Source organism: Schistocerca cancellata, chromosome 6 (genome assembly GCF_023864275.1).
Source record: "Schistocerca cancellata isolate TAMUIC-IGC-003103 chromosome 6, iqSchCanc2.1, whole genome shotgun sequence".
Taxonomy (NCBI): Eukaryota; Metazoa; Arthropoda; class Insecta; order Orthoptera; family Acrididae; genus Schistocerca; species Schistocerca cancellata.
Genome location: NC_064631.1, coordinates 529865300 through 529886781, shown reverse-complemented (window position 1 = coordinate 529886781; position 21482 = coordinate 529865300). Strand labels below are relative to the sequence as shown.

At 43.8% G+C, this 21482-nt stretch overlaps 1 protein-coding gene across 1 annotated transcript in view; it reads right to left on the bottom strand.

The window, feature by feature from the left end:
• The window catches only part of LOC126088411 (semaphorin-1A), a 355740-nt gene that overhangs the window by 246578 nt on the left and 87680 nt on the right, over window positions 1-21482 (bottom strand). Inside the window, exon 4 of the mRNA XM_049906551.1 lies at window positions 14402-14453. Coding sequence (XP_049762508.1) covers window positions 14402-14453 — 52 coding nt within the window. The remainder of the gene's footprint in view (window positions 1-14401; window positions 14454-21482) is intronic.

Below are 21482 nucleotides of genomic sequence, written 5' to 3'. Positions count from 1 at the left end.
AGAAAATGGGTTCAAATTCCAAAATCTCAATGAAGGAATGTTGCTGGGATACCTTACGCCGAGTCGCAGGTCCCCGGTGGAGCGCCAGTTTTTGGGTGCGCTCTGGAACCACCATTCGACCGACCCTTAACGCCCCTGTCGACCGCCCCGGCTGCAGAACCTGCGGCCTCCGATTCGCCGGAAGACCGGGAGAGGGCGCCGAAGAGGCGAAAGGAAAGGAAGGGGGGAAAAGGTGGGGGAAAGTGAGGGAAAAAGAAGCGAGGCGACGTATCGTGCTAGAGAAGTGCCTGAATGGATGTAGCGCTGGTAGTATCTCCTGTACTGGCCGGGCGCGCTGGAAATGGAGGTGCAAGAAATACGGGCCGCTTCGCGTGCACAATGGCGCGCGTCGTCGCCTCCCTCGCACCGTCTCCAGCCGCTGCCGCAGCCCACGCACACAGAGCCTCGCTCGCTTTTCGTCCGACTGTCCGCAGACACAACAGCACGGGGCGCGCGTGCCCCGCCCGGGACGGCAGTGTAAACAAGGCACGCCCGGAGGCGACTCGCACCTGCCGTTCTAGCTCGCCTCTGTCGCCTGATCTGTATACAGCGCATGCGCGGCGGAAACAGGGCGCCTCTTGCAGAGGTGACAGCAGGAACAGCTGTCGGGTGGTAGCCTAGTGCGCGCTTCTCGTCCTGCACAGGCGATGATTAGCACTTGGTGCAAGTACCGGCAGGTGGCTCTAATATACTCTACGTTATCAAAAGTTTCCGGATAACAAGTGGTGGACACTAATAAGTTTTGTGTCAACCTTCAGCTTCAGAACGGGTTGAATTCAGCTGAGCACACTTTCAGTGAGGTGTCATGTCTGCGGAGGAATGGAGCCCATGTTTCCTCTAAATGTGAAACCAAAGGAGGCTGTGACGCTGGACGATGGGGTGTACAGCGATGTCAGCGTTGTAACTCATACTAGAGGGGTTCCATTGGGTTCGGGTCGGGACTTTGGACGGACCAGTCCAATTCAGTGGTATTATTATCCACTAACCATTGGCTCGCAGAAGCTGCTAAATGACAGAGAACATTGTCACGCTGATACAATCACCGGCGGCTGACTGTTCCTCTGCTGTGTACAGTTCTGTAAACTATATTCCTATCCATTCGTATTTAAGACATTCTTAAGCGCAGTAAGGGAACTACACCGTAATCACGGAAAACAGTCCCATACCGTATCCGGCCTCCTTAATACCTCACTGTTGACACTACACGTGACAGTAGCTAATGTTCTTCAGGCATTCGCCAAACCCAAATCCTTCCATTGGATTGCCACAAGTCTACAAAAGTGTGTGACTTATGAGGAGCGGCTCGACCATTGTACCAAATGGTTCAAATGGCTCTAAGCACTATAGGACTTAACATCTGAGGTCATCAGTCCCATAGATTTAGAACTACTTAAACCTAACCAACCTAAGGACATCACACACATCCATGCCCGAGGCAGGATTCGAACCTGCGACCGTAGCAGCAGCGCGGTTCCGGACTGAAGCGCCTAGAACTGCTCGGTCACAGCGGCCGGCGCAGTTTTTCATTATACAAATCAAATCCAAACTGCTGTAGATTGCAGGGGTTGTGCAGATATGCTAAGACGTCCACAAAAGGCACTAGCGTGGAGAAGAGCATCAGTGCAGTCTTCGGACTGTTGATAAAAACAAAAAAATACAACTTTATGATCAGGTCAAATACAAAAAGTTGTCTAACCGAAAACATTTCTAGTAAAAATTTCCGAGCTATTATGCTGTGGCCGAAGGAATTTCACTTTAGAGCCAGACGTTTCGTCCCCATCTCGGAGGACATTTTAAAGGGTGATCATACTTTAGTTGAACGTCCGATTTCAGCCAGGCCTTACTGAATACAGCAAAATTCCGCTTCCGCGAGCGTCCGTGCAGCGGCGTTACGTCACATGTTATGAATACGGGAGCAACGTGTGACGTCACGCCACTGCGCGGGAGCTCGCAGCAGTGGAATTTTGCTGTAGCCAGGGTGTGAATCGGACGTTCAACTAAGCTAAGATCCCCCTTGAAAATGTCCTCCGCAGATGGGGACTAAACGTTGGTTTCTAAAGTGAAATCCCTTCGACCACGGCATAACAGCTCGGAGTATTTTGTTGTGATAATTCCGGCCGTGAAAGTTTACATTTTACATAAAACATTTTGCACTGTTTCTACGATGACTTCTTTTTACGAAGCTTTCTTTGCTGTGGGTGGACAGCTACATCCTGAGGTAAATGTCGATCGTAGTTCTGGAGAAATCTGTGAGTCTCGGGCGGCGTGCGGCAGTTTCCCTGGGAGTCCCCCGAGTGGCCAGGGGAAGCCCCCAGCGGGCGCGCGGCACGCAACGTCCCTGCAGCCACCAGCCGTCAAGCCACTCCTGGGGCTGCGTTCGCGTGTCGCGTGACCCGCTGCCCTCAGTAGTGTGTCATCGCGTGTGCGTGGGCTGGCCGCCTTTCCGCAGACAGCGATACCTGGACGTGTCAACTGCGGGAGGATCGAGCCGCCAAGTCACGCGTCTGGTCGGAAGGGGACGGGGGACGGGGGGCGGCGGTTTTAAACAATTACGCACCTCGCTTGCGTGAGAGCAAGAGCCCTCTGCTGTCTCGTTTTCCTACCTACCTCCATCCGGGCACAACCTTCCCTCTCTTCTACATCTACTCCTCCACAAATACCTCGTACAGCCACAATACATTAGGGATGGTGGTTATCGACAACAGTTTAACCTGAATATTAAAAGCGCTCAAAATAACCGGTTTCTGAAATAACCGATTTTCGGTTTCTTACTCCAGTTATTTCCAGTAATAAATGTAGAAATCGGACAAAGACTGAAAATTTTGACTCTCTCGTTTTCGAGAAACGCAAAATCAAAATATTAAATTAAATCGGCAAAAAAAAAAAACAAAACAAAACAAAACAAAACCTTAGTCCGTCCACCGTTCGCTGCTTTTCTCGCAAAGCTATAAATGGCTGAGTTCTACAAAAAGTAACCAGTATTCTTCTGTTGATTATAATTTTTTTTTAACTGTGCTAAAATAATGTTGTAATCGAGGTTCATACAACTATTTGGGCATTACTAATAGTCAGAGCTAAACGGTGAAAACTGAGGTTCAAGAACTCAATGTTTCATGTTAATTTGGCCGTTTTTAAGGGCTACAAGCATAAATAGGCGTATTACGCAGACACAGGCAACAGATCAACTACTTCCAGTTTTTATTGTAAACTATGAGTGAATTGTTAAGTTATGAGATTCCTCCTAATATGATGTCGCAAGTTTGCTGTGGCTCCTCCCGTTCTTAATATTTTAAAGGGAATAGAGCACTGTACTTCATTGGCACCGCGCATCTTAAAATTCTTGCAGACTAGGTTCAAAAATGGCTGTGAGCACTATGGGACTTAACATCTGAGGTCATCAGTTTCCTAGAACTTAGAACTTCGTAAACCTAACTAACCTAAGGACATCACACACATCCATGCCCGAGGCAGGATTCGAACCTGCGACCGGAACGGTCGCGTGGTTCCGGACTGTAGCGCCTAGAACCGCCCGGCCACACAGGCCGGCCTTGCAGACTAGGGATGTTGCCATTCTGTGCTACGGCGGCGTGAAACTATCACATAGACCAGAATGGGGCAAGCTTTGCGTACTATCCAATAGGCGACGCCACATGGTAACAGGTAGATTGTGCCATATGTTTGAAGCCCGTTTATGTCGGCATTGTTATTAAAATAGCACTGATCGCTTTTCCCATTTTTTTAATAATGCAATATTTCAAAGCAAAGAAAATTTTACGAATAAAAATTAATTCTTTTTTAAAAAGGGTTATTGGAAAATCAAAAAATTGATATTTAGATTTTTTACACGGTTGTTTCTAAAAATTAAAAAACATCTTTTACAACCGAGAACAAATAAATACCGAAAAATACCAGTTATTCAAAACTAAAATACCGGTATCAGTTTTAAGCGGTCGGTTTTTCCCATCGCTACTGTACATTGCATAGCGTATGGCACATCGTACCAAAATTATAGACTTTCTCATCGAATGTAGGCTTCCAAGACGGCCGGTATTTGTGTTACCGATGATCGCTACGGCCCCGAGACAATGAAGCAAGAAAATCAGAGGGGCAAGTGGATTCACCACCGCCGCCAAGGCGAAGCCTCAACCATATTCGTCAAGATCAGGCTGTTTTATGCGATTTCCATGGAGTGGTGAAACAATTTACATCTACACCTACATGATTACTCTGTAAATCACATTCAATTTCCTGGCAGTGGGTTCTCCGAACCATCTTTACAACACTTTTTTGTTATAGCACTCTTGAATAGTACGTGGAAAAAAGGAACACATATATCTTCCCGTGCGAGCTCTGATTTCCCTCATTTTACTATGATGATCGTTTCTCCCTGTGAACTTCGGCGTCAACAAAATATTTTCGCACTCGGAGGAGCAAGTCGATATTTGAAATTTCATGAGAAAATCTCTCCGCAACGACAAATGCCTTTGTTTTAATGATGTCCAGCCCAAATCCCGTATCATGTGCGTGACACCCTCTCCCCTACGTCTCGACAGTACAAAACAAGCTGCCCGTCGTTGAACTTTCTCAGCTTACGCTGTTAATCCCATCTGGTAAGGATACCACGCCGCACAGTAGCACTCCAAAAGTCCCTTTAGTAAATCTGTTGCATCTTCTAAGAGTTCTCCCAGAAAAATGTAATGTTTGGTTCACCTTCCTCACTGCGTGTTCTATGTGTTCTTCCCAATTTAACTTGTTTGTAATTGTACTTCCTAGGTATTTAATTGAATTTACGGCCTTTAGATTTCATCGATGTATCATGTAACCGAAGTTTATGCTGGTAAGAGACAGAAGCGTCACAGCAGCATATTACCGAATTCTCCTAACGAATTTGTGTAATGCTTTCAAGACGTAGTGTCGCCGGAAAGCTGCTCAATAACTTCTTTGGGCTACCAAATATCGCCTCAGCCTCACGTATTCTCCTGACAAGGCACCCAGTGATTTCTTCCTCTTTCCTAGGCTGAAGAAATCATTGCACAGTAGGCATTTCCAAGATAATGACGACGCGATTTTGAGGTGTCACTCTTTCTGAACATCCAAGGTGCAGACTTTTACATCAAAGAACTCCGCCGAGTTATCTGCCGTTGGGGAAATGTCTCTCATCATTGAAAGGTAAATAGGTAGAGAAGGAAAACACCACCACCAAGTTTCTTCGAGGTGATAATTAAAATGTTAGGTTTACCACAGGTAAAGAGGGGAAAAAAGAGAGGGAACAGCTACGCTCGGGGTTGTTATAATTTAGATTTCGCTACTTGATGAAAGTAGTGCATGAAAAAAGAGTGATCGTACGATAATTAACTTTGTGGGAACATTTGTAAGGACATGCGGAAGAGAAACGACGAATAAACCATTGAAAGAAAGCCGGCCGGTGTGGCCGTGCGGTTAAAGGCGCTTCAGTCTGCAACCGCGTGACCGCTACGGTCGCAGGTTCGAACCCTGCCTTGGGCATGGATATGTGTGATGTCCTTAGGTTAGTTAGGTTTAATTAGTTCTAAGTTCTAGGCGACTGATGACCTCAGAAGTTGAGTCGCATAGTGCTCAGAGCCATTTGAACCATTGCAAGAAAGAAATTTTAATGTCCACGCGAGGTGGTTAAAATCAGGTTATCCACGTGGTTATATCTGTATGGAGCGAAAAGTGGTAATTGAATCTAAATAATGAAAGGCGTGAAGTCATCCACATGAGTAGTAAAAGGAATCTGCGAAATTTCGGTTACACAGTAAAGCACAAAAATCTGAATGCTATCAATTGAGCTAAATACCTAGAGATTACCATTACAGATAACTCAAACTGGAAAACATAGATAAAGTTATGGGGAAATCAAACCAAAGACTGCTATTTATTGGCAGGAAACATGCAAAATGCAGCAGGTCTACTGAAGAGACTGCTCACATTACGATTGTACGCGCTCTTCAGGAATACTGCTGTGGGGTGTGGGATCCTCATTAGTTACTATTGACGGAGGACACCGGAAAACTGCAAGAAGGGAATCTCGTTTTGTGTTACCACAGATAGAATATGCGCATTGGGGTGGCAATCGTTAAAAAAAAAAGTCGTTTTAAGTTGCGGCAGGTGTTCTCGTGAAATTTCAGTAACCAACTTTCTCCTGAGAGAGCGAAAAATTTTGTTGGTACCCACCTATGTTGGGAGACACGACAATCACGATATAATAAGATACATCAGAGGTTGTCGGTAACATTTTTGTGTTCGTTTTTACCGTGCTCAGTTCGAGAGTGAAACGGTAGAAAAATAGTTGAAGGTTGTTAGATGAACCCTCTGCCAGGCACTTAGTTGTAAATTGGAGATTAATCCTATAATGTAAATGTACGCAGTTCCAAAAGGTCGGCCAATAATTCGGTTCGCTCCTAGGAGAGGCCGACGGCCATTTGCACCACAAGTTGTAAGAAGTTAGTGCTGCCATGGCTGAGAATGCTGGACGCAGTTTGCGATTTTCTAGCAGTGAACCAGTCGTGTCACAACAGCTGAACGTCTATGGTCCACCGTTCGAAAACTGCCGCCAACAACTGTGAAAAGGTGTCCGTACAAACTTCACACTACTCACCACCATTTGCAACGTGGCTTTCGAGTAGACTTTGCTCATGTTTCTTGTAAGGGTTGAAGTTGATGACAAGTGGCCCTGGAACATTTTGTGGAGTGATGATGCACACTTTACGCTCGCTGGGGCAATGAACACTCAGAATTGTCGGACTCTGTGATCGTCACCGCCAAAGAATGTTCATGAAGTTTCCTTGAATAATGAACAAGTCACCGTGTGGCGTGTCTTTTCTACACCGTCCATGATTTGTCCCTTTTTCTTTGACGAACTCGGACCTCACGGACCAAGGACATGCAGCGTGAACGGCTTGCCTTACTGTCATCTGCGTCACCAACACGTGATCTCTCCTTTACGGGAGGGAGGTGCCTTGAACTCAGTTGCTTTGATACACGATGCAGCTCCAGCTCATATTACCTGTGACATCACTTGGTTATTCCGTAATACCAGATGATCAAAAAGTCAGTATAAATTTGAAAATTGAATAAATCACGGAATAATGTAGAGAGAGAGGTACAAATTGACACACGTGCCTGGAATGACATGGGGTTTTATTAGAACAAAAAAAAAAAATACAAAAGTTCAAAAATGTCCGACAGATAGCGCTTCATCTGATCAGAATAACAATAATAAGCATAACAAAGTAAGACAAAGCAAAGATGATGTTCTTTACAGGAAATGCTCAATATGTCCACCATCATTCCTCAACAATAGCTGTAGTCGAGGAATAATGTTGTGAACAGCATCGTAGAGCATGTCTGGAGTTATGGTGAGGCATTGGCGTCGGATGTTGTCTTTCAGCATCCCTAGAGATGTCGGTCGATCACGATACACTTGCGACTTCAGGTAACCCCAAAGCCAATAATCGCAAGGACTGAGGTCTGGGGACGAAAGTGGCGGCTGAGCACACGATCATCACCAAACGACGCGCATCTGTCGGACATTTTGTGAACTTTGTGTTTTTTTTTTTTTCGTTCTAATAAAACCCCATGTCATTCCAAGCAGGCGCCCGGAGTGGCCGTGCGGTTCTAGGCGCTACAGTCTGGAGCCGAGCGACCGCTACGGTCGCAGGTTCGAATCCTGCCTCGGGCATGGATGTGTGTGAAGTCCTTAGGTTAATTAGATTTAATTAGTTCTAAGTTCTAGGCGACTGGTGACCTCAGAAGTTAAGTCGCATAGTGCTCAGAGCCATTTGAACCATTCCAAGCATGTGTGTCAATTTTTACCTCTCTATCTACAATATTCCGTGGTTTATTAAGTTTTCAAATTTATACTGACTTTTTGATCACCCGGTACATATGTAGAAAACTGAATCATTGTCCGATATTTCCAAACTTTGTAATCACCAATATAGCCACATTTGAATTCTCTCATTTGGAAATTACAATGTGGTTCTTTGAACGGTCTGTTAGTTACTTCCCATTCGCATGTCCCTATAAATGCTGCAACACAGTTTCAGTGCCCTACGATCACATGTTTCTCGTAGGAGTCCTCTTAAGTAGCGAAAGTTTGGTTATAATCACCCTGTACGTTTAATTTTCCTTGCACTGTTTTGGTGCCAAAGAAGTTTTTATTGGAGGCGTGACCTACAAGCGTAAGTAATGGCCTATTATGAGTCGTAAGACTCGGTTTTCCCCGCTTAGGACATGTAACGGAGCAGAAACCGCCTCCAAATAGGGACAGGTTCAGAACTCTCTGCAAGAGAAAGCGGCGTTCGGCTTGAACTGTAATGGATGGGCCTACCCGCGCACTACATCATGCAAGGGGGTTCGCACGCAGCAGTTTTAAGGAACCGGGTTGCGATTAATAACGCTGTTCTGCTTCGGCTGTGACGAATGCGCCGCGGAATGACACCGTGATGAATTAGCGCTATTCTTCTGTCGCACTGCCAGCATAATTTACGAGTTGGTTGCAACGAGTCGGCGTTTTGCGGGCCCCGAGTGAGGTCTTCCTCCTCCTGCACAGTTCTCACGCTCTCGCATGACCTTTAGTCTCGCTCTGTTGCTATCCCTCGGCTCGGTATTAAAATATTCTCTAGAGAGACAGCGTGCGTTGTAACGGTTCAACAGACAGCGCTACAGGCTTAAACAATGACGACCCGGATATGAATTCCTCATTGGTACTTTTACTGTCACAGATTGAGGACCACGAACTTCTATGACCTGCGCTCAGTGTGCCAGACACGCAAGCCTGAGTGTCCCATGTTACTGTTTTCCTTCTGCTTGCTAGCTCACTTTGGCTCTGAGCACTATGGGACTTAACTGCTGAGGTCATCAGTCCCCTAGAACAAAGAACTACTTGAACCTAACTAACCTAAGGACATGACACACATCCATGCCCGGGGCAGGATTCGAACCTGCGACCGTAGCGGTCGCGCGGTTCCAGACTGTAGCGCCTAGAACCGCTCGGCCACTTCGGCCGGCCTTGCTAGGTCACTTTCATTCTGACTAAATGTCTTCAGTCTTGGAATCCATAACAAGTTCCTGTGTCTACCTTAACTACTTCTGTCATATGATTTTATTTTATTTATTGCTCATTTAGAGACCTATTGCCTTACATTTTGTAAAAGGTCGTTCATTTTACAGCTTTTTATGTAGATTACAAAACATATTCCATATTACAAACAGAAATTACTGTTTTCAGCAGTTACAAGGGGAGTGATAATAAGCTAAAAATACGTTAGAAATTGAAATAAAAAAACAAGAATTATTCAAATTTTAAGAAGATATATGTCATATGTACTGCCAAGGCGTGACACAGTAGGGTGCTCTATGAATATCATTGCTTTATGTAGATTAACGGAAGAACTGACGCGACCAGTGGTGGTATAAATTCAGTTCTACCTGTCAGTACTGGCGATTTCAGTGATATGCGAAAGAAGGTCTTACATATTTTGCCACTGATTTCCAATAGATCTTCAATCCATTAAACACGAATAACGGCGCTATATACATTGTAACGCTCCAATGATTTCGGCTGAATTAAATTCACAATTTAATTCTTAGGTTTTTGAACCGAAGCCACTACTGCTCAGAACAGACATAATACTTTCTGCACGTAGCGTTGTACTGACAGTATATAATTTTTGAACTGCTGTTGCACAATGTTTGCGAGATTCTTTAGATATTTAATTCCCAGTTCATTTGACACTTTCCATTCAGCTGTAGCAGGTTACTACTACCTTGAAGGAAGCGGATAATCGGTAAGTAGCAGACTGTTAGTAATAGACCGCTGCTGCCTCTTTCTAAGCAGCAACAGTCTCATTAACACTTTGCCACTTGCTATTATTAACTTCCTCCAGTGCAGTATATATTATCAAGAAAAGTATATATCTGTGACCAGTTCAGTGTTGGCCGGTATGTATTATTCTGGACAACTGAACGCTAGGTTTGTAAGGATGTATCTTTCTAGAACGATAATCGATGTATTTTAAGGGCCAATACGTTTCTGAGCCGGACACAGCATTTGTGGACAAAGCCACGGACCAGCGAACACGTAAGCCCTATATTCTGCCAGCCTTCCAATACGGCTTAGAGACCACTTGTTTTGTGAAGTACACAGAGAGAGAACGATAGCCGAAACCGCTGAGGCCTTTGGTTTCCTTAAAGCACATGGAACAAATGTTTGTTTTCGACTGTAGGAGAGGGATGCCGGGGGATCGACGTGTTTAGCTGCAATGCAATATGCTCCGCCGCTCAGGAATATAGCCCCACACAGTTTGATATTTGCTTCGGGTGAAGCAGCAGTCGGAATGGCGGGAGATGGGTCGGGGGGAGGGAGAGAGGGAGAGGGAGAGAGAGAGAGAGAGAGAGAGAGAGAGAGAGAGAGAGCGGGGGGAGGGACAAGGGGAGAATATTGAGAGGGATCAAGGTAGGCAGAAAGATCTGGTTTTACGGCAAATTTGGTTGCTGTATTATTTGTTTTTCATCTTTTACGTGAGTAGAAGAGACATGCGCAATGAACTCCGCAAAGAAAGTCCTTACGTACGGGCTCTTAACGATAACTAACCCTTGTTTTTTCCACTAGAATGGTGCTAAAATGACCTCCTAAATACAGGGTATAGTACACAAAGCACTCATTGTATTGTCTCTTACCAGTTACGACCTGGATGAGAACGTTTGCTTCAGTATCAGATTCATAGCTGTTCTTGCCTCTGTTTTTTCCACTACCATTACTTATTTCGTCCAGCCATTAGCTTGTAACCTAGCTGTTGGGGAAGTAATAGTAGTGGTACAAACTGTGTAAATGGACTACAAGGTACAGATAACAAAAGAAGCAACGTGATCTAATGAAATTTTAAAACCTTTTAATTTTTTAAGATTTTCAGATGATTTTGAAGTAATAAGAAAGACACACACTTTTTATATAATCTAGAAACACTTGATAGCGCTCAAAAAAACTTCAGCTTTATTAGAACGTATTGTTGCGAAATCACATCACAGGAAAGAGAGTACATATATCATACTACTCGTTTATTGTATTACGATGCAGTAGAGGTAACATTCACCTAAAGGTTTAAGACAGTTTTTGACACTGTTGTCATAGAAATATACAGCATTGACAATGCTGCCATAAAGATGGCGTTGATATTAACGCTCTCTCCGTTTCTTTAGTAAATGTTGGTAAGTAAGATTAGTGTAATAGCTACTAGATATCAAGAACTGTTTCTTTTGCACAGCATTTCAAAGTAGTTGTATTGCAGCTTCAGTTGGGTGGATTGGAAATCATTCCATTATAATTTTATTTGTTTTGCACGGTTTAAACCCAGCTCAAATTCATTCAAAGTTAAAGACAGTTCATAAGCAGTGTGCTCTTTAATTATCGACGGTTAAGAAATGGGTGGCTGAAACCAGACATGGGCGTGCTTTTGGTCAAAATAACACGCATGAAGGACGTCTCAAACTTGCAGCTATACACCCTAATATCGAGAAAGTAATTTGATATTCGACGGCAGGCGATTAAAGACTTATTACATAGCTGAGCCGAAGACGTAACATGAGAAAGAGTACAGTACTGTTTGCACTAACAATTATCTATAAAAGTTTTGTGGATGGTGATAACCGCAACTGTCGAAAGTTCATCAAAAGTACTCCTCAGAAGCTTTAACGTTTCAAAAAGGTCGTCCTGATTTGTTTCACCTGTGTCGATTTCACCTGTGGAATGTTTTCGGCTAGAGCATCCTATGGTAAAATATGAATTACGTTTCTTGATTACCTCTTAAGAAAATGAAACAGCAACGTACAAAAATTATACAGTATTTCATATCAAACAATCTAAATACTACTACAAAAGGTCCTTTGACGATAGGAAGGCCAGCTACTATGTTCACCGGATCTAAGCACACTAGGTGTACAATGTTTGTGTCTGGAAAATATTTTACATTGTTTGAACACGTTGTGGCAATCGTAATTTTTTTTTTCAGATCTCGCAGAATGTTAACTCAAAGATTGAATCTACTCACTGAAAAAATAGTTGGACACAGTGCATTGACTCAAAAAGAGATTACGTGAAAAAAGTGCGTTTGTTATCTATAAAACCACACTTTGCCATTACCGAACTGTGAATTTTTCTCCTAACTGTCGTAAGTATATGGAACATTACGTTAAGTTGCAATAGCAGTACATTAAATCATCATATACTCCAGTTTTAACACTCTCTGAATCCTGAAAAAGCACCTCAAGTACGAACTCGCAAGTTTCTTTCATACAAACTGTCCGCCGTGAACTAAATTTAACAGGAAGCTATGAACATCTTTATAGAAGTGACAAGAATCCTTTACGAAACGATAGAGTTTTGCTGCTGAAATTCATCCTCCACTCAATTATATCGGGATGTGATGAAAGTTACAATCGCCAGTTGAAAACAAATGCAGTGTGTAACAGTGTCATTTCATGGGCGGAAGAGAACTTCAACACAGACAGCCCTGAAAGACAAGGCCTTTACTCCAATTGCTAGTTTCGGCAGAATAGTGCTGTCATTTTCAGACTGGCGTTACAATTTGCGTATAGAAAACGTGAGGTCGTCGACATGGCATGTAGTTTTGGTGTAATAAATGTTGTACTTTTACCTTTTATTCATTTGTGACCCATCTGGGAGCATTCTGTTTTATGAATGACAAATCATGTGGAGATTTTTGATGTATTTACACTTTGTACCCAAAATGTCAACGATACATGTATGTGAACGTATACGCAATGTGTAATGCCAATATGAAGATGACAGCACGATTCTGTTGAAACTACGAATTGGAATGAAGACCTTCAAATCGAGAGTTTTCACAATATATATAAACAGAGATCGCCCCAACAACATGTTTAAGTTATACAGACACCTGGTTGTGGTGGCTCGTGCAATATCTGTGGGTCACTTTAAAACTCTTGTAGTCCCGTTCTAATATTTTTTTTCATACAGTTCCCTTTCCCACCTGCTTTCTCTGTTACTTGAAAATACAGAAAAATTTCAACACCGGATGTTTTCAGAATTCTGTGACGCTTTCCATACACTTCGCATTATCAGTTACCTCCTGACAAAAACTAATCTTTTAATTTATAACTCTGTTTTGAATGAACTGTTGGTAGGGACAATCACAATGCTGTGCTGTTCGATTTTGTTGACTGGAGACTAATTACCAGAAATAGGAGGAACTAGGTTACCTGAAACAGTCTGAATAAGAGAAATTTTCTCATGATCTACATCATTGGCCTGGTGAGATACTATTGAAATGCCGTAAAATAACAAATCGAATGTTACCTACTTGGTTCAAATGGCTCTGAGCACTATGGGACTTAACATCTGTGGTCATCAGTCCCCTAGAACTTAGAACTACTTAAACCTAACTAACCTAAGGACATCACACACATCCATGCCCGAGGCAGGTTTCGAACCTGCGACCGGAGCGGTCACGCGGTTCCGGACTGAAGCGCCTAGACCGCACGGCCACACCGGCCGGCAATGTTACCTACTTGTCACGAGTAACTATTCGTTTTCTTTAGTCGCGTTAGTTAACGTTTCCTGCTACGTCTGTACTGACTGCGTATTTACGTCACACCGGCCGGCAATGTTACCTACTTGTCACGAGTAACTATTCGTTTTCTTTAGTCGCGTTAGTTAACGTTTCCTGCTACGTCTGTACTGACTGCGTATTTACGTCAGCTTGCACTTTACAAGCCTATTTATCGGCGTTTCCCCACGAGTGTAATACCTCGCGTTCAAGCTGTCTCTACTCGACGCGGATGGATATTAATGACGCGGTCAAGTTCCACACGTTGTAAACATCCAGCTAACAGCGCAAAGCGATCCTAAATTTCCAATTGACGCATTACATCCTCAATTAAACATCCAGTAGACGACGTTACCTGCTACCAAAAGATGTAATAAGAATCGGATGAGTGCAAATAGAACTCTCGTTCTGTGAAAAGTTCATTATGGATATGCATAGTTCTGTAAGTTTTGATGGGTGAGTTTGTGTGTACGAAATTATGTAACATAAATGGCTGTATCTTTTGATTGGATTGACTTAAAATTTTAAACTTTTTACACCGCCAAGGGACCCTATACCTTAGTATTTGCCATAAATTTAAATGTGATGCCTTTACCCTTCCCTGGAAAAAGGAGTCTTAACGGGGCAACAAGAAAGTGATCATATACGGGTTTCGTTTTTACCGACTGAGGTCCAGTACCGTAATAAACAGATTTTCCGAAGTATAAAAGGCTTCTCGGACAGAATGTCTTGTGAAACCAGTGAGTACGCACCTGCTCGGTGAATTCTGTGAGGTCTCGAAGGCTGATATTGTAGACGATGTTCCTGCAACAGACAGAAAAACACTGAAGTTAGATGTTATTGCTTAACTGATAAACACCGAGGATATTCGAATAATGTCTCGGGTTTTGTGATGCCGTATTCTAAGGCACACTGTTCTAGAGACTAAAGGTAAAGTTAACCGAACTGTATTTCTCTTACGTTTTGGAAAGAGAAGAAACGGATAGAGCTAACGACTACATTTTCCAGAAAATACCACCTCCATCTGCTGCAAAAATAGGGGCGAAAGTAAATCTTCAAAAGAAAGCTCTTAAGCTAATTCACTGTGAGTGAGTCTGTATGATAAATAGCACTCCACTTGCCAGTTGCATCGCATACAAGAGAAATTTCCTCTCAAAATACATTCCCGTTGAAAATGTGTCGAACATTAGTAGTTTTAGTTTGCTGCTATACAAGTGAGGCAACCATTACTTCCTTCACATGGATACCGTTAACACAGATGCATTCATATTTAATGTAACATTAAGTAAGTCGAAGATGACGAGAATTCATGTGACTTAGGTTTGACGGGTCATATAAAATCACCACCTGTAAAAAAGTGAAGGAAGATAACGTACCGTCGACTACTTTAGTGCAAGTAGAATTCGAAGTAGAAGTGATAGGGAAGAAAATCGATCTTGTCTTTTCATTACATTCAGGCAAAGGACGAAAAACGTGAATTTCAGTCGATTATTTTTTGATTACTTGTGCCCACAGTATTTTAGTATTATAAAAATGATAACGTTTCCTTTTATTTCTTACTATTAATTTTTTTTCTATCAGCTACTGTGATTTCGGCTGCTGGCCCATTCTGAAGTAAGAACGCGTTACGAATTCCGTCAATGCATATTTATTCACATCAAGAGGACAACCATGTCTATATGTTGCAAGTGCATAATAGAACAGGATTTCGCATCATGTATACAAAAGAACATAGTGCAGTTTCATATAATTGTTGGAATTCAGGTCTCCCCATTACACAAACAACTTTTCTTTTTAGTGTCCAAACATATTTCAGCGCCTTTGTTGCCATCATCAGTGGGTACTTCTCTTTTTCTAGAATCTCCTTCACATTATTGTACAGCTGACCAGGCCTACTGTTGTAGCATCTGTCCTCATTTGCGTGCTCACCTGTTGTTTGAAGAACTACATCCGCAAATTACCTTTCTGAACTTTACAATACAGCAGCAATATGAACGTCTTGTTTGCACACAATAACAGTAACATGAACATTGTGCTCCGGGAAGTTCAGACGAGAATGAAAACGAGGACAGGTGATACGAAAATAACTATGGCATTCTGTACAATAACGTGAAGAAGGTGTTACAGAGCCTGATACTCTACAAAATAACAAATGACTAAAGAGGCCCACTGATGGCTGCTCAAAGATGCTTAAACACAAAAAACCTTTAATAACAGTTGTATCAGTCTAGTTACATAAGTTTTATTATTTCCTACTAAAATATTAATTTCAAACTTAGGTAAAGACGATGAATTTTTAAACTGTTACTGAGTGTCAGGAGCACAGCAATAAGTGGTAAAAATTCCTGTTCTTAGTAATTTTGGAGAAAAACAGTTTCACTTTCACTGCAGCAAATACCCAGACTGCCACGCAGTTTTACATTCCAAGGAATGCAATCCCCATCAGAATTATGTGAATGTGGTGGAGATGCAGAACAGTGGTCTAAGAGGCACAGCAAACACAACCCACGTTTGTTAAGAAAACAATGGAATGTGTGCTTTATGTTGTATACGAGGGTTGGAGCTTTAATAGTGGCAAATATTTATTTGCAGCTCGTACAAAATACACATGTGTTTCAAAGTCTTACTGACCTTCTGAGCAGTCACCAGCATTGTGTATAACGCGTTGCCAGCGATGTGGAAGTAGTAGGATACTCTTAGCAGTGCCAGTTGTGTTGACAATTCGCGCGGCGCGGTCTATTGGCCGACTAATTTGTAGCAGTTCTGAAGCGAATGCCGTGAAGTGTTTCCTTCAGTTTAGAAATCAAGTTGAACTTCCGAGGGCTTAAGTCAGGGGAGTGCAGAAGGTGGTATAGCACTTAGCAACCCCATCAGTCAAACAAATCAGTAACAGATTGCACTGTAAGTGCTTGAGCATTGTCCTGCAAAACGATGGTCAGGTCCTGCGGAAAGTGTCATCACTTCTGTCTCTATGCTGTTCATTTTTGGAACACAACTTACGACCAGCTTAGAGACAGAAGTGATAACACTTTCCGCAGGACCTGACCATCATTTTGCAGGACAATGCTGAAGCACTTACAGTGCAAGCTGTTACTGATTTGATTGACTGATGGGGCTGCTAAGTGCTATACCACCTACTGCACTCCCCTGACTTAAGCCCTCGGGAGTTCAACTCGATTTCTAAACCGAAGGAAACACTTCACGGCATTTGATTCAGAACTGCTACAAATTCGTCGGCCAATAGACTGCACCACTCGAACTGTCAATACAACTGGCACTGCTAAGAGTATCCTACGACTTCCACACCACTGGAAACGGGCTATACACAACGCTGGTGACTACTTTGAAGGTCAGTAAAACTTTGAAACACGTATCTATTTCGTACGAGCTGTAAATAATTAGATGCCACTATTGAAGTTCCAACCCTCGTCGAAAACTGTAACAGTGTATGCGTATATGTATGTCTGGGATCTCCTCCTATCCCTAAGACAGATTTCCACAAAACCTGGCACATAAAGAGCAAACTTTAGGAGTATCAGCACTGTGGGTTTCATAAGCTCCTAGCTCCAATAGTTGTGGAAATATGGGCAAATGTGTGTTTTTTTAACCCCTGCTGCTTGGACTACCCTTCATGACAGGCATTTTGTGTGGCAACAGTACTGGCCTGCCTTGTAGATCTGCTTTGCAGGGCAGCCTACATGTCAGTGGCAAAAAATGGCTTTTGAGTGTAGGCTGTCCAGTACGGCAGGTGTATTGTGTTAAGGTGCACAGGCCTGGCTTATCAGTGGGCTTTGTAGGGCCTCCTACGCATCAGGGGCAAGAAAATTGTTTTCAAGGCCCCAATGTGTAGTCTGCCCTCTACAAAAGGCATGTTGTGCCAGTACGATCTCCATGCTGTGTCGTCCTGTTGTCCAGGGGCTACACATGGAGATGGTTATGGTTGGGAGAAGATTGAGATGGATAGAGGAGATGATGAACAGACAGAGGAGTGTGACAGGAAAGGATGAATAGTTAGGGAAGGGGACATGAGTTTATAGGCAGGGAGGATTGGCTGGAGGGTATGGACAGAGAAAGTGGTCAAGTGGGAGTAGAGAGAGGGGGAGTAGGAGTTCGATAGGAGGAGATTAATACAGTGAGGTGGGGAGAAGGATGTGTGGGGACAGGGGGGCAGGAGGAGACAGACAAAGAAGAAAGGGGGAGGAGGATGTGGACAGACAGGGGAGGATTGGTATAGCACTGCAGCTGCTCACGAGAGTCCCATTCGACACACTTCCTGTGCTGGTTGAAACCTGTGAGGCATACATAGGTGGACACACTTTGCGAAATTATAATTTGTTCTTGATGACGGTGTGAACATTTCGAAAGCACAATCCGACCTCTGCGGTAATGCTTGCTACCGTAGCTCGCCAGTCATGAGCACTGAGATCACACATCCTCAGGAAATGGGATCAGTAAAGTTGGGTGGTTGTTTCAGACAATGCACAACTAACCAACGACTTCCGCCCTTCCCTGACTCGCTCATACCACGCCTTGACCGTTGCAAAGGACATGCAGTGTTCTCCGCACACTTGTTCCATTCCTCAAAGAATTTCTGTTTCCTGCACTCCTTCCGCTGCCAGAAAACGCTCTACGTCCTTTTGTACTACCTTTGAAGCCTCCATTTCACGACGTTCAGCACTATAGAGTGCAGTGGACTGTCGAAGCGTGTGCGAACTGTCTCTGACGTCACGTGGGCGTGTGCCAATGTCCCTCTAGCAGAGAATTTGGGGACTCAAAGCTCTTGCAGACAGTTCGCTTCTTCTGCAGGCAATGATACTAGGGTTCCTTCAGCGGTTTTCATTTTACGTCCTGTTATACTTTCCTTTTTTTAATACGCCTTACAGTGAAGTGACAAATATCATGAATACCTCCTAATACCGCGTCGGACCACCTCCTGTCCGGTGTAGTGCAGCAACCAGTCTTGGCATAGACTCAACATGCCCTGCAGAACTACTGAGCCGTGCTGTCTCTATATCGTCCATAACTGCGAAAGTGTTGCCAGTCCAGAATTTTGTGCACGAACTGACCTCTACATTATGTCCCATAAATGTTCGATGGGATTCACGTCGCGCTTTATGGGTGCCCAAAGCATTCACTCGAAAGATCCAGAATGTTCTTCAAACCAATCGCCAACAATTGTGCCCTGGTGACATTGCTTACTGTCACCCATAAAAATTCCGTCGCTGTTTGGGAATATGAAGTCCATGAACGGCTGCAAATGGTCTCTAAGTAGCCGAACATAGCCATTTGCAGACCATGATTGGTTCAGTTGGAGCAGAGGACCTACTCCATTCCATTTTAACACAGTCCACACTATTATGGAGCCACTACCAGCTGACACAGTGCTTTGCTAACAACTTGGGTCCATGGCTTGATGGGGTCTGAGCCACACTTTAACTCTACCATCAGCTCTTGTCATCAGGGAATTATCTGAAACAGGCTAAGGTTTTCCAGTCTTCTAGGATCCAACTGATATTGTCACAAGCCCAGGAGATGCGCTGCAGGCGATGTGATGCTAGCATGACCTGTAAAAGCCAAATTTCGCCATACTGACGTAACGGATAAGTTCATCGTACACTTCACATTTATTTCTGCGTTCATACAAGCAGTGGTGCTTGTCTGTTAGCACTGACGACTCTACGAAAACACCGCTGTTCTCGGTCGTTAAGTGAACGCCCTCGACCACTGCATCGTCTGTGGTGAGAGGTGACTACTAAAATCTGGTATTCTCGGCATACTCACTACGCTGTGGGTCTCGCAATATTGAATTTCCTAATGATTTACGAAATGGAAAGTCCCATGCGTCTAGCTCCTACAACTAGTCTGCGTTCAAATACATTAATTCCGGCCGAGCTGCCATAATCACGCTGGAAACCTTTTCACATAAATCACCTGAGTACAACTGAAAGTTCCGCCAATTCACTACCCTTTTATACCCTGTTTATGCGTTACTTCCACTATCTCATGACTTTTGTCACCTCAGTGTTCGTGTCAATGAAATGTGAGTTTTATAATGGTTTGATTACTACCGTATTTTGGAAGTTTTACGCTGTACAGTGACGAAGCCGATCAATAAGGTACACCGAGTTGTCTATAAGCATTAAAAAAATAAAAATAAAACAAATCTGACCCGTATTCTGCTGAAATTCAATATCTAGGCGTGCACGAACCACCACTTCTCTTCCAGTCGAGCAAGTTTCGTCCTAATCGCATTGCTCCTTTTCGCCGGGCATCAAGGTGGTAAAGGTCGATGGATCCAGCCCTGTGGGGAAGACTGGCAGCTGACGAGGCCAGGACAGCACGTGGGAGAGAGTGGGGGCGCGGGCGTCGTGTCGAGGAGTGTGCGGGGGTGGCAGTTGGGGGCGTCTGTCGGGGGCGGCAGGCGGCCACGACGATCCCGGCGGGGCGGCCGATGGCTTTTCCGTGTCAGTGCGGCGCCGTGCGGTGCCGGACCAGAACGGCGCCTCGTGTAGTGACTTCACGAGCTGGAATGGCACTGCTGCCGCTGCCCATTCCGGACACTAGCACCTCTCAGGAGGGCAAAGAGCTGATACCCTCACATAAGTAAACTGCTTGCGGACACATGGTCCCGAGGGCGAAGTTCATTATCACTCCAAAACACCTACAACTGGAACGTGATGGACAGGAACAATTCGGAGCTCAGGTACCCCGAGCGCTGCCATCGTGCCACGGTAAAGGCCTATGTATGCTGTCCAATGATCAGGTTCTTCAGAAGATTAAGTGATGAAATGATCGTGTAGCATTGACGACCGGGAGGTCGCATCTGGGGAGGTTCGGCCGCCGGGTTGCACGTCTTATTTCAGGTGACGCTACACTGTGCAGCTTGCGCCTCGGTGATGGGGAATTATGATGAGGACAGCGCAACACCCAGTCCACGAGCGGAGAAAATCTCCAACCCGGTCGGGAATCGAACCCGAGACCGCTCCATGATAAGCAAGCACGTTAGCACTCAGCTCTGCAGGCGGACTCTTCAGGAGATAAGATCGCCAAACAAATTATTAATCAATACCTTACAGATCACACTGGTCGCTTTGGTGCTCTGTAGGTTGTTTGGGACTGGTACCAGACAGTCATACGGCCCAGAGTAAGACTCACGTTTCACAGTTTCTAACACAACATTTAACTAAAACTAACAATCTGATTACAGAGAATGGCCATACGATTAGTCAGTCTGAACAATCCAAATCTCTAGGTGTTCAGATAGACAGTAAACTGTCGTAGAAAGCCCACGTTCAGGATCTTGTTCAGAAACTGAAAGCTACTTTCCAGTGTTTCAGAACGACGTTTTAAAAATTTGGAGACAGATTTCTTACACCAAAACAATAAATAATGTCCAGTAAACTTGTGCTCTAAAATGCATACTTTAAGAGCTATGAGCTACTGTGAAACAAATCTCTTCTACTGAACATGTTCTCGTAACTCTTAAGGTGTGTACTTTAGAGCCCATGTTTACTGGACATTCTTTTCTTGTTTTGGTCCGTATTACCTCCTCCCAAAATATGGAAAGCAAGGAGGTTACAGTAGAGGAGACATGATTCACAGTATCGATGATGAACAAGTTCCTCATAGCTCTTAAGAAATGCATTTTAGAGCCCATATTTAATGGACGTTTTTCTTGTTTTGGTGTATAGAACCTGTCCTCAAACTTATAAGAAATCATTCTGAAACGCCCTGATTTTACCACTGCAACACTATATGCAATAATTGGTAGTCAGACACGGAAATTAGTCTACCTTCCTTATTTTCGATCGCTTCTTACATACGGTGTTATAT